The following is a 17,900-nucleotide window of genomic DNA, read 5'->3' as shown; positions in this document are numbered from 1 at the left end:
ACTGTTCACTGAGAACAATGCGGTATCTGGGTGATCTTAGCCTTTGAAATGAGGGTGATAAACTTGGATTCTTTTGCTGATTCATAACTGAATAAAGCACATGTAGGATCCCTGAGGACCCTCTGAGGACACCAGGCCTTGTCACTGTGGCCCAGTGGAAACCCTCACAATACAGACCTCCCTGCAGGCGGCCCCTGATGCGGCCCCCACCACCTGGGCAGGGGTCCCACGCCCTCTGGTGTCCGTCCGCTGGAGTCCCATTCAGGCTGGAGTGTGGAATCCCAGCATTGGTATTACTTGTACATGTGTTCAAATAAGTGTCTGTTGTTTCATTACAATCTAAAAGTTTCTGTCTCAGAAGGTACTGAAGTATGAAAAAAACAAAAGAGTCTAGACATACCTAAACTAAAAATATACCAGTAATAAATGCCTTTTTATAGATATGTAGGAAATAACAGCTAAACAAAAGGGGAAAAATGAAAATGATTTATAACATCATCACCCTTTATCAGGTCTTCGGTAAAGAAGCCGCCTGCCAATGCAGGAGTGAAAGTGAAAGTTGCTCAGGCGACCTCATGGACTATACAGTCCACGGAATTCTCCAGGCCAGAATACTGGAGTGGGTAGCCTTTCCCTTCTCCAGGGCATCTTCCCAACCCAGGGATCAAACCCAGGTCTCCAGCATTGTAGGCAGATTCTTTACCAGCTGAGCCACAAGGGACGCCCAAGAAAACTGGAGTGGGTAGCCTATCCCTTCTCCAGCAGATCTTCCCGACCCAGGAATCTGACTCGGTCTCCTCCACCGCAGGCAGATTCTTTACCAGCTGAGTCACCAGGGAAACCTACCAGTGCAGGAGGCATGGGTTTAATCCCTGGGTCAGGGAGATTCCCTGGAGGGGGAAATGGCAACCCACTCCAGTATTCTTTCCTAGAGAATCCCATGGACACAGGAGATGTGGGATGTGGGACACAGTCCATGGGGATGCAAAGAGTCAGACATGACTGAAGCGACTAAGCACCTACCCATTATCACTGTTAACATTTTGGTGACTCTTTGAGATGACCTTCTTTGTAAAATATGTGTGTGTGTGCCTGCTCAGTCACTTCAGTCATGTCTGACTCTTTGCCACCCCATGGACTGTAGCCCGCCAGGCTTCTCTGTCCATGGATTCTCCAAGCAAGAATACTGAAGTGGGTTGCCATATTATATAGTTCCCTGTGCTATGTTTTTGGACCATGTTTTCGCATTAAATATATAAAGCTTGTCCCTGCTAGTCCCAAACTCCCAATCCAACCACCTCTCCCCCCAGCAGCCACAAGTCTGTTCTGTATATGATTCTGTTTGTTTCATAGATAAGGTCATTTGTGTTCTATTTTAGATTTCACATATAAATGAAATCGTGTGATACTTGTCTCTCTCTGTGTTGCTTCACTTCGTATGATAATCTGTCGTTGCATTCATGTTGTGGCAGATGGCATTGTTTCCTTCTTACGGCTGAGGAGTCGTCTTCCGCTCTTCCCCAATAGCACATTGGACGCTTCCGACCTGGGGGGTCTCATCGTCCGGTGTCATGTCTGTTTGCCTTTTTATGCAGTTCGTGAGGTTCTCACGGCGAGTATACTCGCCGTGGGGCGTGGGGCAGGGGGGTGGTGCGCCATCCCCTCTTCCAGTGGATCACGTTTTGTCAGAACTCTGCTGTGACCCATCCGTCTTGGGTGGCCCTGCACAGCATGGTGTGTAGCTTCGTTGAGTTAAACAAGCCGTTCACTGTGATAAGGCGGTGATTCCGGTGTATGTGTACCACGTCTTGTTTTATCCCTTCATCTTGTCAGTGGACGCTTGGGTTGTCTCCACGTCTTGTCTGTTGTGAATAGTGCTGCTGTGAAGAGAGGGGTGCATGTATCTTTCGGATTACAGATTTGTCCTTATATGTGCCCAGGAGCGGGGTCACTGGACCACATGGCAACACTGTTTCTAGTTTCTTGAGGAGTGCTACTGCTAAACCTTGATGCATTTTTATGTCGAATATATTTGTATGCATAGCAGTATGTTTGTTAATCTGTCATACAAATCTTTTATAATTGAGTTAATTTATACAAATTTTTAACAGTCTTTTCCCTATAATTAATGCTGAAATCTGATATCATAACTACATATTTGTGCACTTAATTTTTTCTATTAGAATTAATTTCTGGAAGTTGAATTATTGAGTCAAAATGTTCTAGATATATTCTTAAGGCTTCTTTTGGCATAGTATATTTATTATCAAATAGGAAACTGGTCATACTCTCTGGATGGCACTCTCACCAGTGATCTATATGAGTGCCCAGATCATTTTAAGGATTAGTTAAATTACATTGTTTGCGAAATCAAATTGAACTTGCAGTTTTTAGTAAGCTTTGTTTTTGATGCATTGTTATTTATTAGGTTCTTCAGTGGAACATTTTAAATGAAAGAGAAGAGGCTTGGTTTTATATTAATTTCTATAATTCTTATTTATATAGCACAGTTTCTGATTTGAAAAGGAAAATGGTTAGTTTCTTCCTTAGTTTCTTAGCTTCTTAACATGCTGAAATGTGTTAACACAGACCTGGTCAGTCGGTGATCTACACTGACCGTGCTGTTACAGAGCACAGGTTATTGCTGACTCAGATTTTTATGTCTTGTTTATTACCACTTGTTTGAGAGCTTATTGCTACCCTCATAGTCTGCATGGTCTTTTTATCTGTCTTAAAATGTGAAGCAACAAGCTTGAATGTATTTTCAGCTTTACCAGCCAGTGTTAACAGACTAACAAGATGTCAGTTAACCTAAACTTCTTGTTAAAATGATTACCGATGGATGTTATCCTTTCCTTGCCAAGATGTGAGTGCATTTCATTTCCAAAGGTTTTGGTTTTAGAAAGAGCATTTTAAAAAATAAGCAGCAGTCACACATTTCTAAATGACAGCTTATAGTTTGGAAGCAGGTTACATGCCATGAAAAATGTGTCATCCCAAAAAAGGGGTATATGAACAAGTTTCATATTGAAGTTTTTATTTTTATAGCCTTCTATCAAGATTTAAGGAGTTTAAATGGATCCTTATACAAGTGCTGAGTCATTTTTTTCTTTCTGTGGCCGTATGTCTGTCCACATTGCTGGGGGCTGTTAGGATGAGCTCATTCCTTATTCGTATATGTACAGCTCACCAGAAGGGAGCACAGGTTATTTTTTTTTCCTGTATCCCTCCCAGAAGCTGGGAATGCTTCTTGTCAGAGGTTTATAGAATAAAGATGTATCTGTAAAGGAAGGAAGTGGAGTCCACTTTGAGTTGTTTATTTAGCTAATGTTCTTTGTCTGTTAACTGTGTTTTAGAATTTGTGGATGGTTATTTTGGTATGGTATGGTATATGTCTTAGATTGTTTGGAGCCATGTTAAAATATGCTTATTGCTATTCATTTGGCATTTTAATTTTTTCACTTTCTCATTTATCAAATATGTGTACCATGCAGGTGCCCCCTACTGAGACGATTCCTCAGATCAAAAAGGAAAAACATAGTACTCAAGCTAAAAATAGAGCAAAAAGGAAACCTCCAAAAGGAATGTTTCTTTCTCAAGAAGACGTGGAGGCTGTTTCTGCCAATGCCACTGCTGCTACCACGGTGCTGAGACAACTGGACCTGGAGCTGGTGTCGATCAAACGACAGGTGCCATGCACCCCGTCCTGGAGAAGAGCGCCCTGCACTGCAGCCATGCTCTCGCTGCTCACTCGCTTCACAAGTCTCAGAGGGGTGTTCTGTTTCTAAGGAATTGGGCAGAGGATCTTAGGCCCATTGGTTTTTTTTTCTCCTAACTTAACCATGAAATTGAAATTTTCCGTATCTGTATCAATCTAGATACAGATCTCAGTGATTTTCATAACATGAGCACACCCACGTAGCCTCTATCTGGTCAAGACCTGGAACATGGTCTCCGGCACCCCGTTGGTCTCTCCTTTGTCCCTGCTCCTGTCTTACTTGGAGTCTGGGTTGTCCCCTGTTGACTGTTGCTGGGTGCTGACAGGAGCGAGGTTTATGTGCCTCTTGGTGCGCTGTGTGTGTGTGCTTGTTGGAGACACCCTCAGGGTGCAGTTGCCAGGTTGTTGCGTGTGCACACGTCCAGCGCTAGAGAACTGTCTCCCAGGCTGATTGTGTCACTTTATGTGAGTGTTGGTTGCACCCTCGCAGGATTTCCTAATCGTAGCACAGCTGACTTTTTGGGCCAGTTAACTCTCTTTGTGGGAAGTTGTTCTGTGTCTTGCAGGACATTTAGCAGCAGCTTTGGCTTCCACCCACTGGACACCAGCAGCACCTCCCCCCACCACTCTATTGTGCCCACGTTGTGGAATTATGGGGCTGGCAGGGGGTTGTCTCACGTTCCCATTGGAGGCCTGCCTTTTTACGCACTCAGTGGCATCTTTTTTTTTCCTTAGTATTTATTTTGCTGCACCAGGTCTTGGTTGTGGCATGCGAATTCTTAGTGCGGCTGTGGGATCTAGTTCCCTGACCAGGGGTCGAACCTGGACCCCCTGCATTGGGAGTACGGAGTCTTAGCCACTGAACTGCCCCCAGCCCCTCCTAGTGGTATCTTTGATGAACTGATGCTCTTAGTCTTGAGGTGGTCCAGTTTCTTGTTCTTGTCTTGTGTGGTGGGTACTCGCGAGTTCTGTTAGGAACCCTTCCTGAGGTCATGAGGCACTGTGTTACAAGCTTGGTTTTGCCTTTTGCATTTTGATCTTCAGTTTACCTGGAATGTTTTTCTTTGTTGTTACGTGTGGGGTGGTTTTTTTTATCCACATGAATATCTAGTTTACCAAGCGCTATTCATTAAAAACTGCCCTCTTCCTGTTAGAAGGCTGTGGGACCTTTGTTTTAAATCTAGTGTCCATCGTGTGTATGGGTCGGGTCTGGAGTTGGGTTTCTCCTTTCTTCAGTAGCACTGCATGGTCCTGACGATACACAGATTATAAATGGCGCTTCATGGTAGGGGAGTCTTCCAACGTTGTCATGGATCCCTGCCCTTGTGTTTCCATATAAAACTTAGAATCACCTTCTCAATTTCCAGAAAAGTAATTTTACTAGAGTTTGGGATGCTGTTGAATCTATAGATCAAGGTAGAGAGTTAACATCTTCTCGCCCACGAACATGATTTGTCCCCGCACTTCTGTGATCTTGTTTCTTCCAAAATTTTGTAGTTCTTGATGGGAACAAGTCTTCTGTTTCTTTTATTGGAGTTACTCCTACATGTTTGGTACTTTTTTGGTGCTCTTGTAAAGAATAGTGCTTCTAAAATGAATCCTTTCCTGATTATTTGTGCCCCGTGTGGGAAATGACTCGTCCTTTTGGTCTGATTTTGCACAGAAGTCAAGCTGAGAAGTCAGCCGAGTGGCCCAGTGTTGTCCTTGCCTTAGTCATCTCCCCTGACCCCCACCCTGACTTGAAGGTGAACTGTGGACTGGCAGTTCTCGCCGCTTGGATGAGATGAGAAGAGCAGGGTGGCCTGCTTCCTCTGGTGCAGGAGGCGCACAACCCAGGACCGAGCCAGCCCCACGGACTCACGGGCTTGGCTATCTGTCCCAGCTGCTGGCAGAGCTGTATTCTAATCTTAGGAGAATCAGTTAATCTCTCTGGGCCTCTTCTCAAACAAGGAGATTGCTCCTTGTCTGCCTGATGGTACAGGATACATGAGGACTTGTAGGCTGTGTGTGTGTGGGGAGGGCTCTCTGATTAGGGCCGGGGCTCCCCTCTGCATTTCATCTCCCTCTCCCGGGGCTTCAGTCCCGTGGCCAGGTGAGTTTCTGATGCTTGCTGTGCAGTATCAACATGGAAAGGGGATGAGACCCTTTCACACAGAGCTCTTACTGGTAGATAGAGAGCCTTCAGTTTTCAGAGCCAGGATCAAGAGCAAGAATGTTTTATTTAAAGGTAGCTGCCCAGAGTTGACATTACTAAAGAGCGAATTCTCAGAGTCTTCAGTTCCTGGGAGATGAGGCCAGTTGTTTGCCTTTTGCACCCTTTAGCTCTCCTGCCCGCTGCACTCCCAGACGGCCATGGTGGTCAGTCACATGGTGGGCCCCCACGTCTGGTCGTATGTGTGGGACACATTCATCCGATGGTAACAGAAAACGTGACTAACAATGGCTCAAACAGTGAGCTGTTTGTTTGTTTCTTTTTTATTTTTATAAAATAGCAAGAAATTCCAACATCAGTGGTTGCTGGTTAGTTCCTCTGCTCAGTGCTGCTCTCGGAGGCCCCAGATTCTTTCAGAGTTTCCTGCATCCTTAGCTTTTAGGGTTTTCATCTTGCTTGTGGCCTCATGCTGGACACTGCTGAAGCCATTTCATCACCTTTGTGTCTCTGTTCAGGGCAGTAAGAAGAGGGGGGCAAGCGGAGCTGTCTCTTTCAGCAGGAAAAGCTCTTGCCTCCCCAGAACCTCCTAGACGTTCTGTGCACCAGGGCTCTGCAGCCCAGCTCCTCCTAGCTCCAGGGAGATCCTCAGTTGCTGTCAAAGATACAAGTGAGACGGGGACTGGGGACAGGTTAGCCAACAGACACTGCCTGTTGCATCAGGACTTGCTGGGTGGAGGGAGTGAAAAGGTCTGACATTAGAGAAGAATCACTAAATACTCAGTAAAGCAGGAAAAAGAAAGTTGTGTTCAGCCAGGAGCCCTCGGTAAGACCCCAAGCCAAATGGACTGCTTTGTTTGGTTCTTTTTTCCATGCTGGTTACTTTCTTATCCTGTGTCTTATCCAGCTTGTTGCCACTCTGGCTTCCTTTCCAGTTGGCATAATTCTGTCAACTAACCCCTATTCTTGCACTTACTAGTAAACACAAATGATTAGAAGAAGGCTTGTAAGGTAAATGAGAATATTGAGCTAACTTTTAGTTCAGAACTTGTAGATATTTTACCTTGTAGCTTGTAGCCACTCATTTAATGTCTATGCTTTTTTATCCACTGATTTTAGAAGATGCATGTGTTACTTAAACAGATTGGTCTCCTTGGAAGATGCATGTCACTTAATCCCAGTGCAATATAGATAGATAGATAGATCTCACACACTGTCTCAGCTTTGTATCATATAAACAGCCAGCTAGAATGAATAGAGTAACTGGAGTGCCTGAGGAGAGGGGGAAACATGTCATCCCTGACTTGAGAATTTGCTCATTGTATATTGGAAGTTTGTAGGCTTCATTTTCAGAATTCAGGGAATGTAATCTGAGTGCCTTGCAGTATTTTGTGGTTTGTTGGTAACTGCAAGGTCTGAGAAGAATCTAAGATTTTGCTCTATATTATCAGAGAGTGTTCTATTAACTAATGCTGGTCTGAGAGCTTGGAATTACTTACTCTGAATAAGTTTCGGGTATTTTCTTCTGATTTATATACCTTTTCAAAATAAACTAAAGCAAATTTCAGTAAAGCATGGTCCTAGTTTATGGTTTTTACTGTAGAGTAAATTTTGTGCATGTTTCCAGTATTTTTCTTTTCAGTTGTTTTTGTGTTCTGACTTGGCACTGTTATCAAAAGGTGTGGAGTGGGCTGCATGACGGGTAGACTATGAGGCCCTTCTAAAGGCAGACAGGGTCGGTTCTGGTCCTTAGGAGTGCTGGTCTTATTTACTTGCCTGCTGGTCCCATAGCATCAAGAAATCTTTCCTGTATTCCTCCCCCGCTACCCGATGCCTTTAAACCTTTGAGAAGTAAAACACAGGAGGAAAGGATCTGTGAAACTGGAAATCAGTGAAATCTAAGTAGTTGAAAGTGGGATTTTTGAAAATTGTATAAGTATGAAAAGTTTTAGAGAGGCAAGTATTAGAAGTGCCCACATGACAGCATCTCCACCCATCTCCCAGCTCTTCCCTGGCTCTGAGAGTGCTGCTTTTCATTTGCCTAGGGCACTTTCTGGTCACAAAATGTTTTTGGTGTTTCCCTTGGAAAAATGAACCTGTTCCTCTGCTTGCTTTCTTATTTGCCCAAGTGATATTCAAGAATGAAAGTGCCAGGGCCGGAGTTCCCCTGGTGCTTGGCACAGAAATTCCCCTCCACCTAGAGCGGAATGAGAAGGGCCCCATCTGTGACCCCACTTGCTCAAGAGTCCGAGCAGAATTAAGGAGCAGCCCTGGATTGATGGAATGGTTTGTCCTGTTGTGTCTTTCTTTTGATTAGGCAAGCTCAGTGAAAGATTAGGTCCACTGAATCAAAGCAAGAATGTGGAAAAGATAATTTGTGAGAAAATGAAGAAGTTACAGTTGCTCAAAATAAGATCGTGGAAAAATAGCTTTTCCCTCCCCATTAAAGAAGTCTGAAGGGTGGGCTTCTGCTTTTACTCTGCCTGCTCTGCTCCCCCAGCCCCACTCTGTGTGGTGGGGGCCCAGGCGTGGTGTCGGCGTCAGATTCAGATTGTGCCTTCTGTTGCCCAGGTGGGCGCCTGTGAACGAGCTATTGGATTAGGATTGTGTGTGCAGGAACCTTCTTGCCACCATCCCTTCCTTGTTTGTTTCTTGTTTGTTGCCCTCAGCAAGTTAATTAAAACATCTATTAATAGTTAGCTGCTCTCAAAGGATGCAATAGGGGCCTTGTATTTGGGGCTGTCATATAGACCAGGAACTTCTTTCCTCTTAGCTTTTTGTTTCTTTTAACTTTCATAGTTTTGTTTTCTTTTCATACCTTTATAAAAGTCTTTCATTTTTAAAATGAGAATCTTGTTTCTCTTAGATTCAGAATATTAAACAGACGAATAGTGCTCTAAAAGAAAAACTTGATGGTGGAATAGAACCATACCGACTTCCAGAGGTAAGATTATGTAAATATCATCTTTGAAGTCACACCTGAGTTTATGTGTTTAAGAATTTACTGTGTCTCCAGTACACATCTTCTAGAAGGAAAGGTATAGACATCCTTCATTATAACCCTAGCTGATGTTAACATTCTGATATAAGATTGATTAATCCTCATAAGGACACGCCCGTGCCTACATGTAGTATGCTAACAGCACTCATTTGGATGTCCAGGTCATTCAGAAATGCAACGCCCGCTGGACCACGGAAGAGCAACTGCTCGCTGTACAAGGTAGGAAGCTTGTACTTATAAACAAGAAGCTTGTGCTTATAAACGTAGAAGCTCTGCTTATAAACAGAGAGCTTAGGCAGAGCAGTCGCCTCAGGAGGCAGTTGTGCCCCAGCCTGCTCCCAGGACATCGCTCACCTTTAACAGACTCCTGTGAGCTGACATCCTTCTAGTGAACATCATATTAGCTGAATTTCTGCCTTCCCTTTGGGCTTTGCTTTTTTCCTTTCCCGTGTCTCACAAGATGTAAAAATTAATCTGGAAGTCGCGGTGTCTAAATTTCATTTCAGCAGCTGCTTGTTGGGTTCTGAATAGTCAGAAAGGACCGATTGAGGGTTAGGGCTGTAAGGTTGGATGTAAGGTTGTTCTAGTCCTGGGACCCTGGAAAGGCCCATGTAGAATGTCCACAGCACAGGATAGCTGCTGGGTGACCTCAGTTGTACCATGTGGTGTGTGGTGAGAAGGTGCAGACCCTACACAACAGATCGCGCAGACTGTGACGGGTCTCGCACGCAGACCCATGTGACTGGTCTCGCACGCGGACTGCCGTGCTGCTCTCTTCCCATTGGTTTCTACACTAAGATAGTGTCTGCTGTTAGGAGCTCCTGTGCTGCCTTATCTGGATCAGGGGTGAGTCTCAAGTGTGTGTGTGAGTGTGTGTGTTATTATTTTTCTCTTGAGTTGAAAAAGACGCTTTCTTCCATCCTTAGCCATCAGGAAATACGGCCGAGATTTCCAGGCCATCTCAGATGTGATTGGGAACAAATCAGTGGTGCAAGTGAAAAACTTTTTTGTAAATTATCGACGCCGCTTCAACATAGATGAAGTTTTACAAGAATGGGAGGCAGAGCACGGGAAAGAAGAGAATGGTCCCAGCAACCAGAAACCTGTCAAGTCCCCAGACAGCTCCATCAAGATGCCTGAGGAGGACGACGAGGTAAGTCTGAAGACAGCTGGTCTCTGCTGGATTCATGCTCAACCTCCAGTTACTTTCTTCACTGATGACCTTTTCCAGCTGTAGAAATAGATTTAGGCTTCGGCTGTGTCAGTAATGACTCTTACCCGTAAATGCTGTAATACGTGTTGACTTTAGTCACTTCTTGGTCACTGTGTATGTTATTCACGTTTTAATTCCTGGACAGATTCTTAAGTCCACCCTACTTTCTCTAGCCACAGAATATTTCACATTACCAGTATTTCCTTAAATCAGTAACCACTTGGCCCTGAAACAATAAGTTAGAAGTGCCTTGAGGATCCGTAGAGTTCAGTCATGTGAACTGTATGTCGTCCCCTGTGAGGTGTGTGAGCTCACAGGGGCGTCTGCAAGCTCCTGGTGCGTCTCTGCTGCCACACCTCCAGCCTGGCTGCTGTTGGGGGGCCAGCGGCTGAAGGACTGATGGGGACAAGCCTAGGTCCTGGGTTGCCTGGCATTTCCAGACTGGAACTGATGTTCCTGTGACCTCCTGGGTGGTGGCACTGAGTCCACTGGCCCAGTTGGCAGAGATTGAGGGGAGGTTGCTGAGGCTGCAGGGTCCATCTGCTGCCTGCATGCTTCCTGCGGCAGGGGGCTGCCCCCTGCATGCCCACCCTTCCCCACAGACAGTGCAGAGGGCTTAGGGGGTGGGAGTGCACGGCATCCACTTTATTTTTGCATTTGTTCCCTGACATGGTGGGCTTCCCTGATAGCTCAGTTGGTAAAGAATCTGCCTGCAAAGCAGGAGACCTGGGTTCGATTCCTGGGTCAGGAAGTTTCCCTGGAGAAGGGATAGGCTACTCACTCCAGTATTCTTGGGCTTCCTTTGTGGCTCAGCTGGTAAAGAATCTGCCCGCAATGCGGGAGACCTGGGTTCGATCCCTGGGTTGGGAAGATCCCCAGAGAAGGGAAAGGCTACCCACTCCAGTATTCTGGCCTGGAGAATTCTAATGTGAGGATTAATTTACTCATTACTTTATCATCAAAGTCTTCCCCAAACGAGGCAGGAAAGACTTGAAGTCACTTCTTCTGTGCTGTCCTGTGACTCTTCGCTCCCAGAGCCTGGCTGCAGGACTTGGAGGCCCCAACCTGTGCGTGCATGGGCCTTGTGAGGAGGGCGCCCTGAGAGCACGGCACTGCCAGCCACCCCCACCCCCCGCGCCCATATGCCAGTTTGAGAAAGGGCTTTGAGGCATCTACACCTCTCAGAAGAGGTCGTTTTAGAAGCATACTAATTTTATCAGACTGTTTAGATTTTGCTACCAGCAAGTATTTGCAGTCGTCTCCACAGTCTCTAGGACTGGCAGTGCAAGTGGTTCCTTGACTCACACCCACCCAGCCCTGCCTGCCCACCAACGGGACAGCACAGAAGCAAGAGAGGTGTTTTTTTCTTGGGGCAGTGACTTTATCTGACAGCTAGTTGCCCCTTTAACAACAGATTACCTTCCCTGAAGCCCTGGACTCAGTTCAGGAAGCATTGAGAACATGAGGATTACTGGGGAAGGGCCATTAGAACTTGGAGAATGAACGCTTTCTTCCAGGTCTGTTTTCTGACTTAAGGCTCATGAAGCAGAAATGAGAGGAAACTCAGATCTCTTTCCGCTTCAGGTTTCGTCCCAGCCGGCCCCAGCGGAGTTAGCGTGAAAAGTGTGACCACAGGTTGAGCACCCAGAGTCGTCATTTTCTTAGGCCTGATCCGTTGATTGGCTTAATCTGTCAGCTCATGTTTCCTCCTGTCTTGCTAGCCCAGAAAGTCTGTCCTTCCGTTTCTCTAGTCCCTTTCTTCTTATGCTTCTTAAGGTGCCAGGCCTCCTGCTTTGCCACCCTGGTTTTCCAGTCTCTGTGTGTTAGCCCACAGAAGGAAATTAATCTGTAAGGACCAGCTGCTTCTCTGTGTCCACCAAGGGCCTAAGGGAACTAGCTAATCGTCTGTCTGATCAGTGCTCAGAACTTAGTGTGCTTGTAATTTCTCCATTCCTATGGAGTCCAGCAGCTCAGAAAGATGTCTGCTGGTATCCAGCCTGCCCGCAGGTCTTACCTGTTTATGCAGTGCAGACAGATTTGAGAAGTTCGTGGTCATCTGTCAGCTGTGGGCTTTCTTCCTTTGGAGCTGAGGAGGGAGAGTAGCCCACAAGGGTTGAGCGTGTGAGACTCAGGGTTCTCTGGAGAGGGGCACAGATGGAGTCCGGGGAGGTGTCAAGAAAGGCGTGGAATGACGCTGAAGGTGACTGGTTTGGAGGTAAACATTCTCACTTAAGAGTGTAAAGCGATTGAATGTATTACTATTAAGGAGGAATTGATTTCACTAATAACAGTTCTCATAAATTGGGATTTCACCTGAAGGCACAGCTGTTTTCAGATTTTGGACTCTTAAGTTTGGCTGTTTCCTTAGAAATAAGACACCACGGGGGAGCAGCAAGCTCTGAGACCCTCGATGATCTTGAGGCCTAGGTCCAGCAGTCAGTCTTTAAAAATGAGAGTGGAGAATTAGAAAGGCCTGTGAAGTTTATACGGAGAAGGCAATGGCACCCCAGTCCAGTACTTTTGCCTGGAAAATCCCATGGACGGAGGAGCCTGGTGGGCTACAGTCCATGGGGTCGCAAAGAGTCAGACACGACTGAGCGACTTCACTTTCAACTTTTCACTTTCATGCATTGGAGAAGGAAATGGCAACCCACTCCAGTGTTCTTACCTGGAGAATCCCAGGGACAGCGGAGCCTGGTGGGCTGCCGTCTATGGGGTCACACAGAGTCGGACACAACTGACGTGACTTAGCAGCAGCAGAAGCAGCAGTGAAGTTTATAAGAAGATCCTACAGTCTTTATGTTGTAGCTGTCTGCTAAACAGGGTGGGTGCTGGGACCCCCAGCAGTGCACCTGAAGGCCCTGTGCAGGGGTCCCCTTAACCCTGTGAGGTAGACTGCAGTGTTGGGGTACCTTCTGCTGACGAGGACCCTGATAACTCGCCCCGGACACACAGCTGGAAGGGCAGAGTGGGGCCTGGAGGTCCGGGCATGTAGCCGTGGAGGCCTACTCACCTACCTGCCCACGTGGCCTGGCATAGCCTCCGCCTCTGCGCCCTGGCCTGGGAGCCATGGGGCTGGAGAAGGTAGGGGGGCTGCCCCAGACCAGAGTTAGCAGCATGTTCTGGTGACCTGTCTTTGTTTCTCTGTTTCCTCCTCGCTCAGGCTGCTTCTGTTCTTGATGTCAGATATGCGTCTGCCTCCTGAGACACTCTGGTGGTTTGAGCGCTTGGTGTGGACGCCTGCATTTTCCAGGATTCAGGTACCTCCAGACTTCACCCAGCCATCCGCATCACAGCTCTGTGGACAAGCAGCTATTACCAAAAAGGCACACACTCGCAGTCCTGGGCTACACCTGCCTTAATCCTCCGCTCGTTCCTCGTGCGGGGCCGCTTCCCCGAGAGCTCTCTGTGTCTCTCACTCCGCCTCAGTGCGGGGATCCCGTGGCCTGCACGCTCCTGCGACGCCGGGGCCCGCCGCCCCCATGGAGCCCCGGCCCACCTACGGCAGCTCTTCCCCGTTGGCGGCTTCGGAACAAGGAGTCACTCGGAGGTGCGACTCTGTTCCTGCATGGCCTGCAGTCCCTACTTTGTGCATAATGTAATTTTCAGAGTAACTGTGACCCGTTGGCCTTCTGGGAAGTTTCCTTTGTTCTTTTCTGAGGCATCCACCTAAGTGATACCATGCTTCTTCAGAAATCACCGTATATTGGCAGACTGCGTCATAACCTTTATCGTGCCAAACAGCTTGATACAACTCCCCTTCCCCTCAGTGTAGGTATAATTATGGTTTATAGATTCACTTGGCTTAAATCTCTCCCCTCTCCCTGCCCGCGTGGTAGAAAGCTCACTCTCTGCACTGTCCGTGGAGGATCGTGGACCCCAGCACTCGCTGCCTTCAGCGTTGCCACCCCAGGACAGGCGCCACCCCGTCTTCTTCCCCTGCCCGCCCCCAGCTCCAAGAGTGTCCATACACTGTACCTGGTGCTTGTACATTGGGAATTGGTGCCTTCTCCTTTTGGCAACCATGTTTTCAACCCTCTTTTCTGTTTCAGTGTCTTATTTCTTCTTTAAAGTTGATTGCTTGCCAAAGATGACATCACTGAGATGAGACGGGGAGGCCTTGCTGCGGGTGCTTGACAGAGTGCAGATGCTCGGTGTCACGTGGGGCGGCAATAAGGGGCGCGAGGCTGGCCGGCGATGGTGTTCTCAAGGCTCTGTGCTCTTTGGGCGCTGTCCTCTTGGGACGCCTGGCCTCTTGTCCCTCTCTCCACGCAGCCTCTTGTCTGTCACGTGCTGGCCGTGCAAACACCCCCTCCTCGATGTTACAGAACAGGCAGGGACGTGTTTGGTCACTGGTTCTAGTGAGTCCAGGTGGGAAGAAACCATCTGCAAAGGGTATGTGATGCCTTTTGGTTGGGCTGGGAACAAGTACAGATATTTAACAAATGTTCTATAACTTCCAGAATCACTTTTATTCTCTGGCCAGGCCGTGGGCCTGAAGGGGCTGAGGGTAGACTGCGCTGTGCCTCCTGGTGTGCCCCGTTCCCTGGCCTGTGGTCGGTTCAGTCTGCACTAAATATGTGGAAGGAGCTTTTTTGTTGTTGGTTTTTGCATCAATGAAGTATTTTTTGTGCTTTCAATACCAAAAAGAAAAAAATTCCAGATGCTTTAAGGCATAAACAGAATTCTTAAGAATTTGAAATATGCAATTAAAATTTGTTGTTTTGACTCCCACGCACCTTGCCTTTTTTTTTTTTTTCTTTTAAGTCAGCTGATTTTCTCTTTAGGAAGAGGGTCAGCAAGACACCTAGAATGTTTGGAATTGTACTTCTTTTTTTGAAATCTGGAGAAAGGTTATCAGAAAGGGAGTGAGACAGGACTTTCCTGGCGCCCATCACCTACCCGTCCCTGCACGCAGTGTCTGTTGGTCACGTGAGGGCTGGTGAGGAAGAGCCTCCAAGGAGCCCGGCGCCCCCGCCGCTCGTGCCAGGTGGGCTGCACAGTAACAGGGGTCACTGTGCAGGGTCCGTTTTGTTTTTCTCGTGAGCCTGCCGCCTAATTGGAACATGGCAGGAAAACACGGGCAAGAGGTGGCAGGAGTCTTGCACGTTGCTAAAAGGGGACAGTAGGCCTGGAGGCTCCTGCCGCACCTGGCCTCTTCTCCAGACCTCCTTGCTCGTTAGAGAAGCAGCGGGCACCTCGCTGCAGCGGTCTGTCTGCGAGTCGTGCTTCCTCTCTTCACCCCCAGGCTCTGTCCCTCAAGAGTCGATCCCGCTTGGCAGTGCTTCAAGGGCTGGCGCTGGTCTGTGCTGCACGCCGGGCACACTGGCAGTGCCAGGCCCGTCTGTGCTCAGACGTCCCCTGACCTGGCTCCTGGCAACAGGTGGTCTCCAGTCCCGAAGAGTCACGGTGCCGGTGTACTTGTCATCATGGCCACTGGCTTTTGGCTTTCTCGCCAAGGGAAAGGGGTGTGTTGTTTTCATTTGCTAGAAGGAAAAAAGATAGTTGTCTCTGCCTGACTGCCTTCGTTGCAGTTTCATGCATAAGATGGCACTGTGTTTTAAACTGTTTCATTACACTGTCTTTGCAATGATGTAAATGCAAGAAATCACTTCCCTTTAGAAGCGAAGTGGTTTGGTCTTATTTATGGGACGACCCTTTTTAACCAAGACTTGGGTGCGTCCGCAGGTTGTGTTTGGATGTGTAAGGGTCCATGATGACCGCTGCTTCAGATGCAGTGTTCACTTAAGCTTTGTCTTCTTAAAAATTATCAATGTGAATGTCATAATTATATATATTTTTTGTGGAAAATTTCTCCTAAGTATAAGTTATTGTGCAAAATATAGTACCATTGCAGCAAATGATAGTTTACCTTTTAGTTTAGAAATCCTGAAAGATATAAATTGTATTGCATATGCATTAAAAGTTTGTTTTATTTAATTTTATGTAGATGTGTAAAGTGTTAGGTAAACATTTTTTTCACTTACTCATTTGAACACCTTGTTACTTGAATATTGTTTTGACTGGTCTGAAACAGTGATGGATTCTGTAGGATCGCTCCGTAAGCAGGAAGCAGCCCCGCCGGCTCGTGCTGAGTGGGGAGCTGTGGGGCAGCAGCGCCGGAGTCAGCCGGACCCCGAGGTTAGGGTAGAGCCCACCTCCCCACGTCGTCTCTGTGCGTCTGCGCCCACCAGACATCAGTTCCTCAAGATGGCTTTGGATAGTTTTTAATCTGCCAGATCCTTTAGTGGTCGTAAACCTCTGATCAAAAAATGAAAACGTAGTTGAGTTTGGAAAGCTGACTGTTGTCCACACGCCACTCTAAGTGTGCTCGTTGTCACTTTAATTTCAACTATGCCCTATTTTTGTCTTTCTGATTATCAGATTGTACTATTGGTATAATTGCATACCAAAAATAAGCCAAATAGTGCATTACACTAACTGGATCCCTGCTTATATGAGCAAAGGTCGGATGCAGCCAGCTCACCTGAGAGCCTCGTGTTTCTTGTCTATCCTGATCTAACCTGAGTGACCCCGGATTCAAGCTTGTGATATCAAGTGAGACTTTATCTCAAGTTGACTCGAGGTGGTTAGCTAATTTGAATCTCGTAATCTTGTGCAATGCTCAAAACAAACCCTCTGTCTGCCGCTCCCCGGGCCTCTGCAGCGCCCCCTTATAGTGAAGCACAACTGCGGTAACGTCGGTCCAGCGAAGGAAGCTCAGTACAGCCTATGCATGTTGTATGATAATGAGTGTTTACAGCCCTTCTCCTGAACTCAACTCTGTACTGGAGCGGATAGTATTCCATTATGTAGACTTATCAACTTTGCTAAGTGCTTTTTAGATTGCTTAAAAATTTTTTCAAGATTTTAAAAGATGTATAAGGTTAAGTTTGCAAATATAATGGAAATGCTGTATATCTTTTGAAGTGATAAAAATTCATGTTGGAATTTTAAAGAAAATATGTTGTAATAATGCTGTTGTAAGTAATATTTTAATGTCTCTTTTTGCCTGTTTTCTATTTCAGCACATTCATTGTGGTGAATGTTCATAGCATTATAATTGCTTAGCCATCGAATGATAACATTTGTTAGTAGAGACTGAAAAATTTATTTGTGAAATTCTGCAGAATTCATTTTTCTATTTCCAATATTTGCTGAAGTTAAATAAAAATTTTCAAGCCATTGATGTAATAAAATATGAAACAAAAGACTGTTCTGACCCTCCAGGCTCCATCAAAGCAGCAGCCCACCCTGACTGGCACCAAGTGGGCTTTCCCTGCCTCTTGCCCGGGGCTTTTGGGTTTCTGAAAGCATCCATTCCCCAGCACTGCGCACTGTGGGAGCACACGGCTAGGGTGCTTTTGTTTTTAACCTTTGGATCTACTTGAACTACATTTTTTATTTTATAATATATGATGATCTTACGGTTGGGATCAAATCAGTGGACATGAATTCGTTATGTTTGTGATAGTCGAGGACTTAAATGTATAGGTTTGATGCGGGGAAATTTTTTCCTGTTAGTGGTTTTTCGGCTCCACTGGCTTTGATGCGTGGCTGCTGACCTGAGCACAGACTGTGGGGGACAGGAGGCGAGGTGACTGCCTGTGTTGCGTCTGGTCAGCCCAGTGGGCAAGGCCCAGGCCTCAGCGCCTCTCTGAATCACATGAGGACTCTGAGTGCCCAGTGGCCATCTCTGTGGTCCTTTTTAGCCAGAATGTAGGATTTGGTTAGATAACGCTTGTATAAAAATCGGCCTTGCCTCACACAACATGTAAAACACACAGGTGGGCTCGCTCTGTGTGGTGACTTCCCTTAG

The 17,900-nt window shown here is 46.6% G+C and overlaps 1 protein-coding gene across 2 annotated transcripts in view; it reads left to right on the top strand.

Annotated features, from left to right (window-relative positions):
- Positions 1-17,292, top strand: part of RCOR1 (REST corepressor 1) — a 124,396-nt gene extending 107,104 nt beyond the window's left edge. Inside the window, exons 8-13 of one of the 2 annotated variants that reach the window (XR_003105207.3) lie at positions 3,495-3,689; positions 8,734-8,811; positions 9,030-9,087; positions 9,795-10,021; positions 13,245-13,341; positions 14,134-17,292. Coding sequence is in view for 1 of the 2 variants with exons in the window: in XM_025271333.3 (XP_025127118.1) it covers positions 3,495-3,689; positions 8,734-8,811; positions 9,030-9,087; positions 9,795-10,021; positions 13,245-13,286 (600 nt within the window). In the remaining variant the exon portion in view is untranslated. Of the gene's footprint in view, positions 1-3,494; positions 3,690-8,733; positions 8,812-9,029; positions 9,088-9,794; positions 10,022-13,244 lie in introns of both variants that reach the window. The other variant, XM_025271333.3, reaches the window with a different exon arrangement.
- The last annotated feature ends 608 nt before the right edge of the window (positions 17,293-17,900 follow it).

This window comes from Bubalus bubalis, chromosome 20 (genome assembly GCF_019923935.1).
Source record: "Bubalus bubalis isolate 160015118507 breed Murrah chromosome 20, NDDB_SH_1, whole genome shotgun sequence".
In the NCBI taxonomy this organism is placed as follows: domain Eukaryota; kingdom Metazoa; phylum Chordata; class Mammalia; order Artiodactyla; family Bovidae; genus Bubalus; species Bubalus bubalis.
The sequence above is the reverse complement of the archived record's forward strand: the minus strand, read 5'-3'. Positions and strand labels throughout refer to the sequence as shown.